At 34.5% G+C, this 15,916-nt stretch overlaps 1 protein-coding gene across 1 annotated transcript in view; it reads left to right on the plus strand.

The window, feature by feature from the left end:
* LOC120637269 overlaps positions 1-15,916 on the plus strand; it is a 35,105-nt gene that overhangs the window by 9,751 nt on the left and 9,438 nt on the right. Inside the window, exons 8-12 of the mRNA XM_039909027.1 lie at positions 3,292-3,441; positions 3,980-4,063; positions 4,805-4,928; positions 6,574-6,689; positions 15,454-15,767. Coding sequence (XP_039764961.1) covers positions 3,292-3,441; positions 3,980-4,063; positions 4,805-4,928; positions 6,574-6,689; positions 15,454-15,767 — 788 coding nt within the window. The remainder of the gene's footprint in view (positions 1-3,291; positions 3,442-3,979; positions 4,064-4,804; positions 4,929-6,573; positions 6,690-15,453; positions 15,768-15,916) is intronic.

Below are 15,916 nucleotides of genomic sequence, written 5' to 3' on the forward strand. Positions count from 1 at the left end.
TAGTTCCCATAGTATTATCTGCTACAGGTGTCATTCCCAAACAACTTCACCAGTCGCTAAGCTTACTCAATCTATTATTATAATTAAACCCTTTATTTGTGTACCACAACATTAAAATATACAAAATACTAGCTGTTGCCCGCGTCTTCGTCTGCGTTTGATTTTATTTTATTTTATGTGGCGTTCAATTTAGTTCTAGTTCTAAAACAATTTAAAGTCTTCAGTATCGCTAAGCCTTAGATGAGGGATTTGCTGCCGTCCGCTGAGGAGTTCTGTCCTCTATCTCCAACCATATATAGATCTACACTTGGGCAAAATTAAACACATATTATAACCTCTATATAAATAATTATTTAAATCGATTATAATTTGTCGGAGTTATGGTGTTAAATTGTCAAACACTTTCATTCCCTCTCCCAAAGGAACCGAGGTTAATGTCGGGATAAAAAGTATCCGATATTATTTCTAACACTTCCAAGAATATGTGTACAAAGTTCCATGAGGATCGGTTAAGTTGTTTTTACGTGAAAGCGTAACAAACAAACTTATATTGACATTTATAATATTAGTAGGGATAGGGATAATAAAAACAGAAACAAAGAAAGAAGTAGAATACTAGAGGCGGCCTTATCGCTTAGTAGCGATTCTTGACAGGCGACCTTTGAATCAGGAAAAAATACATACATGCTAATAACTACATACTAATACATAAACTAGTGTACACAAATAGATCACAAGTATGTAATTAATTAATTAATTAATATAAAAATAAAGTAATATATTTAATAACAACACTTATATATTTAATTAAATATATAAGTAAGTATATACATACTATTAATAGTCGTCGACAATATAATGATTACTTGCTTAACTGCTTTTTTAAATATCGCCAGTGATTTGGATCGTCGTATGCTCATTGGAAGCGCATTCCACAATTCCACAGCTCGTACGCTAAACGAACGCCTGTAAAATTTTGTCTTATGATAAGGTATACTCAACGTCAGCGCACGGCATGATCTTAAATTAAATTTACCGGAACTCACCTACCTACATATATCTCCAAAAAGCTGTTATCCTGAACACTTGCAGGATAGTTCGTAAATTCTTACAGGTTAGTGAAGAGCCTACACATCGAAGAACTGGTGAACCCACACACAATCACAATAGCGTCCAAACACAACCTTCTACACATACACGATTCCACACAAACACGTCCCTACACACATACAAATCCACAACCTTAATTATTAAGTAAAAAATAAATAATTAATTTAATTAAATTAAATAATTAATTTAATTTTCTTATTTTAATTTAATTTTTTATTATTAATTAAATAATTGTTTAATAATACTGGGCGTGCATTTGGTGAAATACTAGCTGTTATAGTCGGAAAAATGTAATAGGCCCGTTTTGACATTTGTGCAAGACCATAGAATGTAACTTGGAACGAAACTGAAAGAAACAAAAAAATAAAAATCAATTACATACAGTGTTTTAAAAAATACGTAAATTTTTTTGGGACGTTAAATAATATGAAAGAATATATCGCGAGTATTCTTTTTGCGCTTACTTCATAGTAGCATGCAATTTATAATTGTTGCGAAACGTTCCGAAAACAGTTACGTTCTCAGTCTTTTTTTTTTTTTATACTAGAGCTGTAACCATTTTTTTACTGAATATCGAAATTAAATATGGTGTAGTTATCTTTACTGCAAAGAATAAGCTTGGTTCTCAAAATGGGTTCTAAATAATGAGTCTGAGTTGATGTGTCTGACCAAGCGGCACATGACTGAAGCGTCCCCGCGCGCACTGCGCAGTTTTTCGTTCCTCATCTTGTAAAGGTTACTGTGCGCCCGTATACTATTACGTTAACTATGGCTTTTCTATTTTGGACATTAATTTAAACATAGTGATTTGACTCGATTTTTGTGTTTGTTGTTATATAGTAATAACTCTGTTTCAACATGTTGAAAAGTCGACGTATAATCAACAGCCAGTCACGCGTATTGGTTGTGGAGTTAAAGGAATACTTTGAACGAACGAACACTTTACAATACATAATAATATCAATCAAGTACTGATACAAACTTGAATTGATTTATCGTGAGTATCGAGTACAGAGTCTTATGGTTCCATAACTAGTTACGTCGCGATGACAAATGTCAAAACGGGCCTATTATATTTTTACGACTATAGCTGATACACTAAAGTGTACACAGATAATAAAAATAATGATCTTCATGTCAAGCATAAATAATACTTGACTGACTTTTGTTTTATGTACTACCTCTCAGACTTTTCTGTGAAACTGAAAACCTAATAGTTTTTGAGTAAACCACTGCAATAGTCTTTACTGAAAGAATCAGTGCAGTCCTAACTTCACATGTAAATTAAAATCATTTGAACCATGTCTCTATATTAAGTACGCGTCGTAGGTACTATGCTTGTGTCGGCCTTTTATTTTTTATCTTCTTCTATATATATGTTTCTTTAGATTTATTATTTTACATGGTTATTGGTTTTATGAATAGTACTAGTTGAAACGCAATCATTATTTTTTTTTTGTTTAGTTTTAAAAAGTACTGAACGATGAATACTGGTGTACGAATAAACCCGATTGGGTTTTTGTTCTATTACGGAATAGTAATATATAAATAATAATAAAATAATATTTATGCATCTTGCATCATTATTTCGTAATTCGGTTACACGTTGTACTTATTATACATGTTGTATGTATGTACATTTAAAAATTACCAAATTAGAAAACACGATTTTGTAACGCTAAATGCTCCTTTCGGTCTTAACGTGGTGATATATAGCTTTCTTGATAAATGGGCTATCCAATACTGAAAGTATTTTTCAAATAGGACCAGTGGTTCCTGAGATCATCGCGGTTCAAGTAAACAAACAAACAAACTCTTCAGCTTAATATATTTGTAAAAGATTCTAGAATTCTATTTGGTATGAATGTATACACTTTTATTGTACACCACATAAAAATAAAGGAAAAATTATAAATAACTAGTTTTATACGATTTATACAATTTGGCGGCCCTATCGCTACATAGCATTTTCTGTATATATAAGTATTTATGTGTATTATATTCATAAAAATATTCAACAGCTATCTTAGTACCCATAACACAAGCTACGCTTACTTTGGGGCTAGATGTGTGTATTGTCGTAGTATATTAATTTATTATTTTAGCGATCTCTTTCCGGCAACCGATGGCGTAAAACACAGCTCAATATGAAGTATATAGGTATGTTTAATTTAACTCCAGGTCTCGGCGTATGGTTGATATCCAGTCACCAGGCGGACGTTTACGTGCTGGCGTTTCTGGATCGGATAACCGCTTTGCTCGATGCGCGATCCCTGGACCACGTGTCGGACGTCAACTTTGCTTACATCAACAATAGTCAGGATATACTGGGTGAGTCATCTGCGAGTAAGAAAACATGTTATATTGTGAAATATTTGAAAAGAGCAACCAAAAATATTTTTGAACCGTTTCGATTTTTTCGTATACTACAGCCTACAGTCGTACAGTGCAGTCTACAGTGGAAAAAATTATATTTTTTACTAATTTTTATTAAAAACTCAACAAATAATTATGAATGAATATACTTTACTTACTTCCACATTACAAAAAGTACATAAAAAAAGAGAAGTATAACAAAACAACGTATACCATTTGACGGCCTTATCGCTTCATAGCGATTTCTTCCAGGCAACCAATGGCGAAGAAAACAAATAGAGAAATTAGTTAGGTGGTGCATATATACATGTAGCCATAAAATAAATATTAAATTATATTTATTTGGGAGTTCGCCATTGTAATTTCACAATAATCTTAAATAAAATATAATCTTAATAATAAAAAAAAAAAGTTGTCGATTTTTGATCCAAAACTGACGTAGATTTTCCGCTGTGCTATTAGGCCATCTCTAGCTATATTTATTTTTTTCTAGATATATTTCCAAAAACACAAGACTCAGATGACCAATCTCCGAATAAAAGATGCATTAAGATAGAATGCAAACAACATCCCAAGGGTAAGTTTGTCTTTTTATTGTTAAGTACTCACAAAACAAACTTTGCATTTAACGTTTCAGTTTAGTTTAGCTTAGAGATTTGTGTACAACAGAATTGGTATTATTGTGTATTGTTTTTTTTTCGTGTAACTACTTTTCTATAGATTATTTTTACTATCGATATTATAATTTATATATTTTTTTAATCTGCTTTCCGAACCGGTGGTAGAGTCACTACAACCATACATACTTGACGTTTCAAAAGTGCTTATAAAGTAGGCCTACTTGAAATAAATGAATTTTGAATTTTGATTTTTTTTGAGCCCTGGACTCAAAAAGCAGGTTCGCTGCCTACTGGCATGTGATCCGCCAATCGGCTTTTATATAGATAGAGCTATAGAAGTTCTACTTCAGTTCTTTATACCGTAAAGTACGCACAGAATTAAGAACATGCAGAAACCGTGTACACGACTGATATTGAGGCATCAAAAACAACTCCATTATAGTAGTGTTTCTCGAACAGGCGGATAGTCCCTTCACACCATATAGCAGTTGACGGTAATTATTTTACCTCTAATGTTAATAACGTTTACCATAAAATGGGAAAATGAGAAAAGTTTGTGAGCTAGCAACATTCCGCAGGTGTGAAATCAGCGTGCGCGGGAGGCGTTTTCACTGTTTCTGGACACAGTGCACTGCATTTTATAATGAGGTTTCTTTACTTTCTTAATTCTATGAAAGCACGTTTTTTTATGTCTGCAGGTGGCATTAACGTTCAAATGCAGGACAGAGAGCCTTCGTCCAAGCTGACAGGGGAGCACGCGGGAAAACTCCTCGTGATGACCTATCCATGGGACAGCAATGCGCATCCCGGAAACGAGTTCTGGTAAGGATATAACACTTGTAATTCCAAGCAAATGCCTTCAAGGCGAAAGTGAATAGGCATTTTCTAGGCAAGCATTTTTCTTACCATCAGGCATGATAGCTTTCAAGCGCAAGCCTATCTAGAGTAATGAAAAAAAACCAAAATAAATTTAAAACAAAAGAAAGCGAAGTCAAGGTCAAATATTTCTTCATTCATTCTTATAGTATTTAAGTATTATTTGTAACGTTTGTTTCATTTCTTAAACGACTTACGAAAAAGGAGGAGGTTCTCAATTCGGTTGTTTTTTTTTCACGTTCGTTAGCTCCGAACTCTCTCATTTATAAACCGATTGGAAAAATACTTCTTTTGTTTGAGACGGTATACTTCCAGTGTGGTCCCATTTTCATCGGGTCAAGATCTGTTGAAAGGATCCTTCAAATATTATAGACACACCTATATTTTAGTATATTTAAAGTAATTTGAGCATTTGCTATCGTAAAGCACCATTTGGTCAAGTTATACTGAAGATATAGACCACGGATGGCCAACGGAACTACAAATAATAAGTATTACACTGTTTGCGCTTCGATTAAGGTATATAGTAGGTAAGAAATACGTGCTTGTAACGAGCATAAAGAAAAATACTGGCACTTCTTTAACTAGTGCAAAACTGCACTATTATACTAACTAGTGCAACATACAAAACCCTTATCGAACCAGTATAGTGATTTCAAACTCCAACTCACCCTCTCGTCTTAGTCAAGAGGCCAGAACCCGACAACGGGGCACTAGGCTGAAATCGATGAATATGCTTACTAGGTTCTCTATAATCACGTTTTAACTCTCATTGTTAATTCTACGTGCTCTGCGATCGGAGTACACTAATTCTCGCTATCTCTTGTGAGACGGGAAGCTTGTTGTATTACGTATATATATATATTACGTATATTTTTTTAAATTATGTATATATTTGTATCTATACATTTTGGTATTTATGTAAATATTACAACACACCTGACACTATCCCATTCTCTTGCTGTAAGTCCTGTCTACAAAGGTTGCCTGTAAGAGATTGCTTGCAGCAATAAGGCCGCCTCTGCGTGTATGTATTGTCTCAGTTGCGTGCACTTCATACGTGCACAAAAGCACTGCATACCCTAGAATTTATAGCCCTTGTAGGAGGAGGATTTCTGCCATTTTTGCAATTTGTATGCATACCCTGGTAAGAAACCCAGTGCATGCCATTGCATTGTCTACAGTATACTCCTTACTGTTTCTTTTCCTGCATGTTATACGTGCAATAAAGTGTTTTAACTTCTTGTATATAAAAAGGAATTTGATACTTCGTAAGATCTATATCTATATAGTAACTTTCTACATTTTACTTGGCACCGACATAAAAATGTTATAGAAAATATTTATGTCTTGATTTTTAGTTGTATAACAAAGTCGGTTCTTTTTTATCAAAAAATTGTTTTTTTATTTTATGTTAACTGTGTAGTTTACCCAGACACTGATAAACATTAATGTTCATCGCACAAACATTTTTCAGTTCTGGGAATCGAACCCACGGCCTTGTACTCAGAAAGCAGGGTTGCTGCCCACTGCGCCATTCGGCTGTCGAAAAAGCTGTTGACTTATTATTTATTAATCCATCTGTTTAAAGGTTCGGCAGTTTAACCACATCGGGCGACCCGTCGGCCGCTTGCTCCACACAAGTGTCGGAATTGCATAACGCGCACATAAACCCAGCAGTCAGTGCGAGTAACGTCCGCGTTGTAGGTCGACACGGCCTCACGACTCTGTCCGAGTATTGTCTCGCTCGCACTTTAAAAAGTTAAAAGAAATAACATACATGTATTTATTGAAGTGAAACTTCTTAGGTATTCGATGTTTGCACGAGAATAATTCATATAGAAATAAATAGTGTTTATTTTGAGACTGTATTCAGAGGAGCGTTTAGGACTTCGAATCACAACACGCAACCAACTTTTCTTAGTAATGTGCGTTTTCGCCAATTAAATACGGCACTCACTTTCTTCAACGGTGAAGGAAAACATCGTGAGGAAACCTGCATACCTGTGCGGCTAATTCACTTAAAACCAAAACTGCCTATGCGCGGAAACAATACTTGTCGCAATCAAATTATCTGTATGACGTGATTAACAGGAAACTGAAAATATTATATATACTAGGATTAAATAAATGCAAAGAAATTGTATATAAGTACCTTTTATCACTAAATTATGATGAGGTGAAAACTGAATTTAGCAGTCGTGGATTTTCACAAATTCTGTCTTACACAAAACATGAGCACGCACGCACACACACACACGCGTACATACACACAAACGCGCACATACACACACACAAACATGCACACACGAACCCGCATACTTATTTTGTATTTGTTTCTTACCGAAATTAAGTAGATAATAGTAAAATTGAATTTAGTTTAGTCTAATGGCGAAGTGTATTAATTTATTATAAGTTAATATATATTACTATAATTTTATATATTAGTATAATAGTAAAATTAAGTTTCCTATTCAAGTGACTTAAGTCTTTTTATGGGAATAAATGTCTTTAAACCTAACGTAAATTAAATAGGTTGTAATTTTTTTTATCATCTAAGTTTCTGTATAACATGTCTGTCCTTTTGTATATCTTTGTATCTCTTGTTTTGTTTGTCTACCCACCTTCATTTTAATGTAATTTTTTAAGTTTATTTTAATTGTAATGGAAGAGCGGAGTCTTCTGAAACAGGGGTAGTAATACTACTCTTAAAAGAAGGCTTCAGCGATATATTGATACCACTTTGTTTCTTACCGAAATAAAATATATTTTTTTTTATATCTGAGAGTTCTCCATAATGATCTCAAAGGCGTGTGAAGTCCACCAATACGCAGTGGGCCAGCGTGGTGGACTACGGCATTAGCCTTTCTCATTGTGGGAGTAGACCCGTGCCCTGTAGTGGACCGGTAAATAAATAAATATACTACGACAATACACACATCGCCATCTAGCCCCAAAATAAGCGTAGCTTGTGTTATGGGTACTAAGATAGCTGATGAATATTTTGTTATGAATATAATACACATAAATACTTATAATATACAGATAAACACCCAGACACTGAAAAACATTCATGTTCATCCAGTGGCGTGCATTGGTTTTCTTACCAGGGTATGCATACAACAGGAAAATTGCATAAAACGGCACGAATTCTCCTCCTATTCCAGTTATATATCAATGTTAGGGTATGCAGAGTTTTTGTGCATGTATGGAGTGCGCGCCACTGTGTTCATCACACAAACATTTTGCAGTTGTGGGAATCGAACTCACGACCTTGGACTCAGAAAGCAGGGTCGCTGCCCACTGCGCCACTCTGCCGTCTGATGACATTAACATTTTCGGTACAAAAACCAAAGAAACATAAGTAACGCCAAAGTATCGAGTTGTAGGTCGACACGGACCTGCGACACTCTCCAAGTACAAAAGTGAAAGAAATAACATAAAAAAAATCTGTTCTAGGGACACCATATTTATAGGGAAATACTGACAGAGCGAGTGCTATTACTACTGCACTCCCTCTTAGAAGAGGCCTCTGGCCCAGCAGTGGACTGTTACACGCTATTGATGAAGAGTATAGAAAAAAAAAATCATTTTTATCAGCAATATGGTGTTAGAAATATTGGGTTAGGCTCGCATAAATAAATACAGTGCACATATTTAAGAGTTATTTATTTACTTTGTACTTCGAGATTTATTTTAGTTACCTACTAGGTAAACATTTTTCATACTAATACTTTATTTTCGATTTATTTGAAGCAGGTACTTACAATTTATAGTAGTACCTAAAAAAAAGTTTTATAAACTTTAATAGTGATTTACCTACACTAGAAGGAAATATTATTCATAAATAGGCTTATATAGGTTTTTATTCATATTTCATTGATCTTATAGGTAGGTTATTATATTAATTATATATTTTATATTAATAAAGCTTCAGCAAATAATTATTAGGCCTTAACCGTTTTTATTATTCGGTTGCAGTAGTGCTTATTATAGCTTCTAGGATCACTGAAAATGTAATATACTCATCTCAAATCTCGTTAGCAACTTGTGGTTTGTAAGAAAGTACGTTTGAATGACTCGTTTTACTTTCCTTTATAAACAATTACTTCTTCTCATAATTAGGTGTAAGAGAACAGAATGACCTTTTAAACCCTTAGACCTTTCTACCAACTGTACTTTTAAGTTTTAAACATGCTTGTTTTCCAACCATCACCAGTTAAATCCCTCTTATTACCCCTTTTTTCCCCACTGACATTGTCATTCCTCCTACCAAACTTATAGTCTTCGTTTAGGAATCGGGAATACTCAACAACTGGTGTATTATCGATATAATTTCCTTGATCTGTTTAGTTCTGTTTATTACAAGTTGTTTGTTTGGATACTTTATTTATTTATTTTTATTCTAATTGTTAGACCATATTATAGTTGCGAAGTTTTATATATTCCTGGTTTGGTTTAATATATAAATTCCATCATACTGATTTGTCTGCTATATCATGGACCGAAGTTAAAAATCATAATAATATATCGCTTATTTTAACAAATTCACAATATAGATTAGATATCTAAAAAAAATTTTTAATGAAAAAATTGTAACGCTATAAGATTAACATTTGTTGTTTTATTTGAATATAACATTAAACAAAACCAATTGAATTCTTTCATTTAATAAATCCATGCTGCTACTGTACAAAACCTGCTCCTGATGATTGCCTCGCGTTAGTCCATGTGACGGCATATCAGAAGAACATGTTTTGCAGAAATTAGGCGTACAAATATTGTAATTAAAGATTAATTCTTGAAATTATAGAAAAAAATTACGACTGTAATTTTGAAGTTAAGATACAATAAATAACTATGTCGAATACCAATAATAAAATTCAAAATTCTGCATTTGAGATAGTAAAACATAAATAACGAATATAAATTATAATATTGACCAGAAAAACTCAATAGATACCAATTAAGTTTTGGGCCGACCCGGGATTCAAATCCAAGACCTCGTGATCCGTAGTACCGTACCCACTAGACCAACGAGGCATTTAAAACCCATAAATAATTTATAGTTGTTAGGGTTTTATTTAAAACTTGTTTTAATGAAAAAAAAATTAATACCTAAAGTATTCCAGTAAGAAGGTAACAAAATGTAAAGTACGTATTTCAGTACTCTTCAGTCAATTGTAGAAGTGAAAAGCTTATGATATAATCCACTGCGATGTTATAAACGTAATTTCGTAAAACATGTTTTGAACAAGCTGGATATCCTTGAATGCTAACTGCGCACGTAATCCGCGATGGTTCTACTTCCGTGCGAAATACTTTATCTTTAAATACATTGAAATACTGCTAGTATAAGACTTCAATTTTTTTTTCCGCTTTATAAAATACTAGCTGTTGCCCGCGTCCTTCGTACGCGTTTATTATAAGTTATTACAAATCCCGTGAGACCCGTTTTTTTCCTGGGATAAAAATTAGCCTATGTTACTCGTCCTTTCAACAAGCTATAGCCGTACCAGTGGCACTGCGTACAACGGAAAGGTCCGGCCGACAAGTTCGGAGACAAGTCCAGGGAAAGAAGAAGATGGACTAGCTCTGTTTTAAAATCAAGTTGCTTCATAGCCTACAAACAAACAAACACACTTTTTCATATTCTATAATATTACTTAAGAAGTCAGGAGTGTAGTCCTTTATTTGATTATCTTTATGTACCGAAAAAGCCAAAATAGAATTTTAGATACCTAACACTGCACTCGAAACTTTATTTCAGTTCCATGTTTCCTAAAATTTACCTTACCCTGAGTGGTCATAACTGAGGAGCATAAACTATTCTTTGACTGTTCTTAACTCCACTGTACACATGCTCTTTGGTTTCAAGCTTAAAATTGCAAGCTAACCAACCTTCAAACTTTAAGCGGAAAGTAACTTTGTTATAGTAGGAAGGTACTTTCCCAATAAAGCACTTGCCTATTCGTGATGTCTTCATACTCTACCGAAAAAGGGTTACGAGTAAAAATCCCCTGGTGTTAATTAGAATATAGGTAGGAATTAATTAGCGTAACCATTTCAGCAAGCCATTACCTATCGTAGGTACCTACATATCGAATATCACAATTTTGAACGTCAGCCAAGGCGTCCGTCGTCGTTATTAGTAATACTATAATAATATGTTATTTAGGCAAGCTTATGATGAAAACAAAAGCATGTAAACAAAACTGCGCTTAAACTCTGCAAGACATCACCTGAATGCATTTTGAATAATATTATCATCGTCGCACTTACCTTTTGTCACGTGCGTTTCTACATAACAAACAAACTTAAGATAATAATTATTGTGATCAAAAATAATAAATGTAACAATCCGGTCTAGAACGAATACCTACATGCGTTATACGTATATCATTTTAATATTGTGACAGTGTAGAATTATCTTTTTGACAATTTAATGATCTGAAGGAATAAATAAAACTGAATTATCATCCTCAGCCTATTTATTGCTTCCTTAGCCATTAAGTGTTTTGTCGTGGTATATTTATTAATGTCTAGAAGCTGGGCCGGCTATCATATAGCGGAAAAAAGAGAGAGATTGAAATATAAAATTCCAATTTTACTTTGTCTCAATATTTTAAAGTCAAAAATTGATTAGTGGCGTGCTATATTTTTGTTAGGGAAAAAACTTATAGGTTCGGGTCACCACTCAGCAATGACCTCGATATGCTCGTGATATATCGCACCGGATTAGCGATACGTAGCGTAGCGGCATGTGTACCTACATTAATACACAGAAATATAATAGTATACTGTATCATATGCGTTTTCAACTCTTTGGGTGGGTAAAATCTCGTGATTCCGCGTAACAGACTGATTGTTTCTTATTCTATTGTTTGAGTTTTCAGTTCTGTCGGCAATCCTTTTTGCCTGAAACAATTTTTTTTAATAATAATAAATAGGTACCTAGGTACAGTTTAATAGGCTGAACCAAATAATGAAGTTAACTTGCGTCTTACAAACATATTGTTATTGTTAATAAATACATCTGATATGGCAACTGAAGTGTATTTATAACATTTAATGCCACCGATAAACAATCTGGGCAACATGCGATAAAGTCTTTATTATGTCATTTGGCATGCCCATATGTAACGAGTGAATGCTTAATCAATATTTTAACCGATAACTAGTAGATCCACCCGGGTTCGCTTACGTAAAATTTGGAATGCCTTCCCCTAAATTGATGCTACTTCTGATTAAACTCCAAGTCTAGTGGTAAAAGAATTATAAAAATCGTTTCAGTAGTTTCAGATTGCATCGATTACAAACAAACCCTCAAATATTTAATATTTATTGTATTAAAATACCGACACAGTCTGGCCATAACACACTTACAGTTAAAAGAAACCTAATATTAATACGTTAGAAATATAATCGTCAATCGTCAAATAAACCGTCATTGAATTATCATTGTTTTCTCATTTTTTCGCTAATTTTGTTGATAATTCTTGCGATAATTAAATATCATCGTAATTTGGTTCACTGTGTGGTGATAAAGTGAACCGAATTACGATGATATTATGATGATATTGCTCTAAGTAGGTGTGGAGCCAAATTGCAATTTTGGAACTCTTCATCAGGTATTAACCAAATGTTTGTGTACCGGGCTATAGACACGTTCAAGCAAAATCTTCTTGTGACAGAAAATGATCAAGCCGCCCATTAGCAGTGGCGTGCATAGAGGGTATGTACAGGGTATGCAGATAATTAAAAATGAAGAAAATCTCCAGTACGAGTTATAAAAACTTTAGGGGTAGGCTTTTTATAACTTACAATACCTATCCTTAAGTTTTTATAACTCGTGCTGGAGATTGTCTTTATTTTATGTCATCTGCATACCCTTTTCATACCCTCTTTGCACGCCACTGCCCATTAGTATTAAAATTTCAAAGTTCCTCTACGGCAGATTTGCATAAAAGAAGGAAATGGAGAAGCGCAAAAAGCGGCCACGTAGCATTGAAAATTGCAATATTCGAATCCGGCCATGCCACACAAATTACTGGGTGCTAAGGGTACCTGTCCTTGATTTCAATCCGCGACACTAGTTCTAACGAAAAGGCCATATACAATACAAGATTTGTCGTAGCCTATCATTTTTTAACACAACAGTTGAAGTGTTTGTACGAAAACGCCACCATGACCAGTCTACGAGGCCGATTGCAGCAAGGAGTGCAACATTGAGATGTTATCTCCCCGAAGCTGTTTACCGCTGCGTTGGAGGACATCTTTAAGCGTCTGAATTGGAGCGGGCTTCACATCAACATCCACAGCCAGTACATCACTCAACTGCAGTATGCCGACGATGTAATCATAATGACAGAGACTGGAAGACCTCTGCTGTGTTTCTCAACGAGTGGGCCAACGTATGAACATGAGCGAAACGAAATGCTCAACTTGCTGGGTAGCGTTCGGGAAACTTTGTGACATATTTTCGTCCAAAATCTCTCAGTGCCTGATGACTTATGGATCTGAAACGTGGTCGCTTACTATGGTCCTCATAAAAAGGTTCAGCGGACGATGGAGAGAGTTATGTTGGAAGTATCTCTACGTGATAAAAGAAATAAGTAGATCCGTAGAAAAACTACAGTTACCGACATAGCTCAGCGAGCCACAAAGCTGAATGGCAGGGACACATAGTTCGGAGAACAGATGGACGTTGGAGTCCTAAGGTGCTGGAATGGCAAACCCGTACAAGCAAACGTTGGTCGGCAGCCAACGAGGTGGGCAGGCGTCATCAAACGAGTCGCTGAGAGCTGCTGGAAACAAACCCGGGACCGTGGATTTTGGAGCTCCCTACAAGAGACCTATGTCCAGCAGTTCAGACGTCAATCGGTTTATTTGATGGTGATGATCGTTCTCTAAGCCCCATCCAGCTATTCACCCATTTCTTTCACTAAGTTCGTATCAGACATTTACGTAGTTAGATACGTAGACAATAATAGATCAAACAGTAGCTAGTCATTAAAGTTCGTCAAAATACTTGGAACTGTTACAAACAAGATCGTACGATGTTTGTTTACAATTTCGAGCATTTTCATTGAGCCAGGCGATAGGTGTGGCAAACGTCGCAACTTTTCACTCTCGTGATTCGCACGATATTTTCAAACATAAACATGTTTTTATTCAACTATAAAACATGTTGTTAGTACACGCGCTAAACCAGTATACAATTTACTCTTGGTAATACAACAAGTAAATAAATTCTGAATAGTGATAAAATCAAACGAAGCATAAGTACATAAAGTGATTGTGCACTGTTTGTTTTGATTCGCTGCAGTTGGTAGCACTGATCGCGCGATTTGACGTCATTGCGCTGTGAGCTGTCTTTGATCTATTTATGTTAGCGAATTTAAATTTATTTGCCTGGGTTTTGCGCGAAACAATAGTGTTATGCGAACATCGCTAGAAAGATCTAGCCTTGTAAGTGATAACTGTGTCGTCTAAATTTTGTGAACAATTTACTCGGGTGTTATCGTCGTGCAAATTTCGTCTAAACTTGAGATAGTTTTGGTTTATTTGTTACTGGTAGCTGATATTCTTAATTGCTAGTGATTTGGTGTGTTATAAACTGTTATAAAAAGGGACAATCATATAGACACGTCGAAATATAAACCAAGTGGTGAAAATGTCGTCGTTGGGTGGACAGTGGCGTGTAATCAGGCACTACCTTTCTATGAGTAATTTAAATGCTGAAGTAGAAAAATTGGTGCAGAAAATCAAGCCCGCGTCGCCCGAACAATGGGAGAGTAAGAAAACAGATCTATTATTTATTATAAGTCAATATTTATAGTTTTAAGTACTCAAACTCGACATACATAATATTATGTGTATACAAGTGTTTTAACATAAAAGTACTGTAGGTATGTATAATACACTACAATACAACAACTCTTTATAGTTTACAAAAACATCAAAACAAGTTGTTGTGCATATTATTAGTTTATAATCAGTGTTTTAACTTGCAACGCACAATAACACTGAACTGTTGGTCAATGAACTCTACATTATAAAAGTAGGAAGTCCTATTTTTAGAAACTTAAGATGATATTATCAGTGTTCATATCCTGAGAATGAACTTTCACTCTTTATTTATTTACTACTGTTTGGCAAATCTTACATATAAAATTACAAGCAAATGACCAATTAACTGAAGATTGTTAAAGTAGTTTTTTTTTCATTTGAAGGTCAAAAAAATATACAAAGATATAAATTTTTGGTTCGCCTTTCAATTTTTATGCATTCCTCCTTGATCCTTGTCTTTCTTTCTGGTAAATTGTGTATTGGTGCTTTGATCACAGCCTTTATTTTGTTTGTACATCTCATTTGTAATCTCCTGCCTGCAATGGTCCTCTCTTGTTTCCTTGAACTACAGCTGTTATTACAGTAATATAAAAACTGACAAAAAATTTCAATTCTCTAGGTTTAATAAGGAAGTTTGAGAAAGCTGTCTCAGTTAAATTGACCCAAACAGTGGATGTTAAAAAAGAGACAAAACCTATTGATCACAAAGTGAATGCAACTACAGTTGAAGATACTGAAAAAGTTACAGAGAGAGTTAAGGAGAAAAATGAAAATGTGGAGCAAAAAATATCCCAAGAGGGTCTTACCGTAGGGTCTGAGGCCAAGGAAATTACCCTTGAGGGTCTTTGGGAAGGTTTTAAATTGAAAAAGGATCTGCATTTTGGAAAAATATCAGATTCTAGCTGGAAGACAACCAGGCCTATAATCACAAAGGTGTGTATGTTACTTTTTTTACTAATCAATTTGCTTTTTCTTTAAATAAAGTTACACATTATATATTTTAGGAACACAATTCAGATAAATAACTATCAAAAATACTTGAAATTTTTTGACTTCTCAAACCTTAAGCTTTTCAATGCCCA

The sequence above is a fragment of the Pararge aegeria genome, chromosome 1, assembly GCF_905163445.1.
Source record: "Pararge aegeria chromosome 1, ilParAegt1.1, whole genome shotgun sequence".
Classification (NCBI taxonomy): domain Eukaryota; kingdom Metazoa; phylum Arthropoda; class Insecta; order Lepidoptera; family Nymphalidae; genus Pararge; species Pararge aegeria.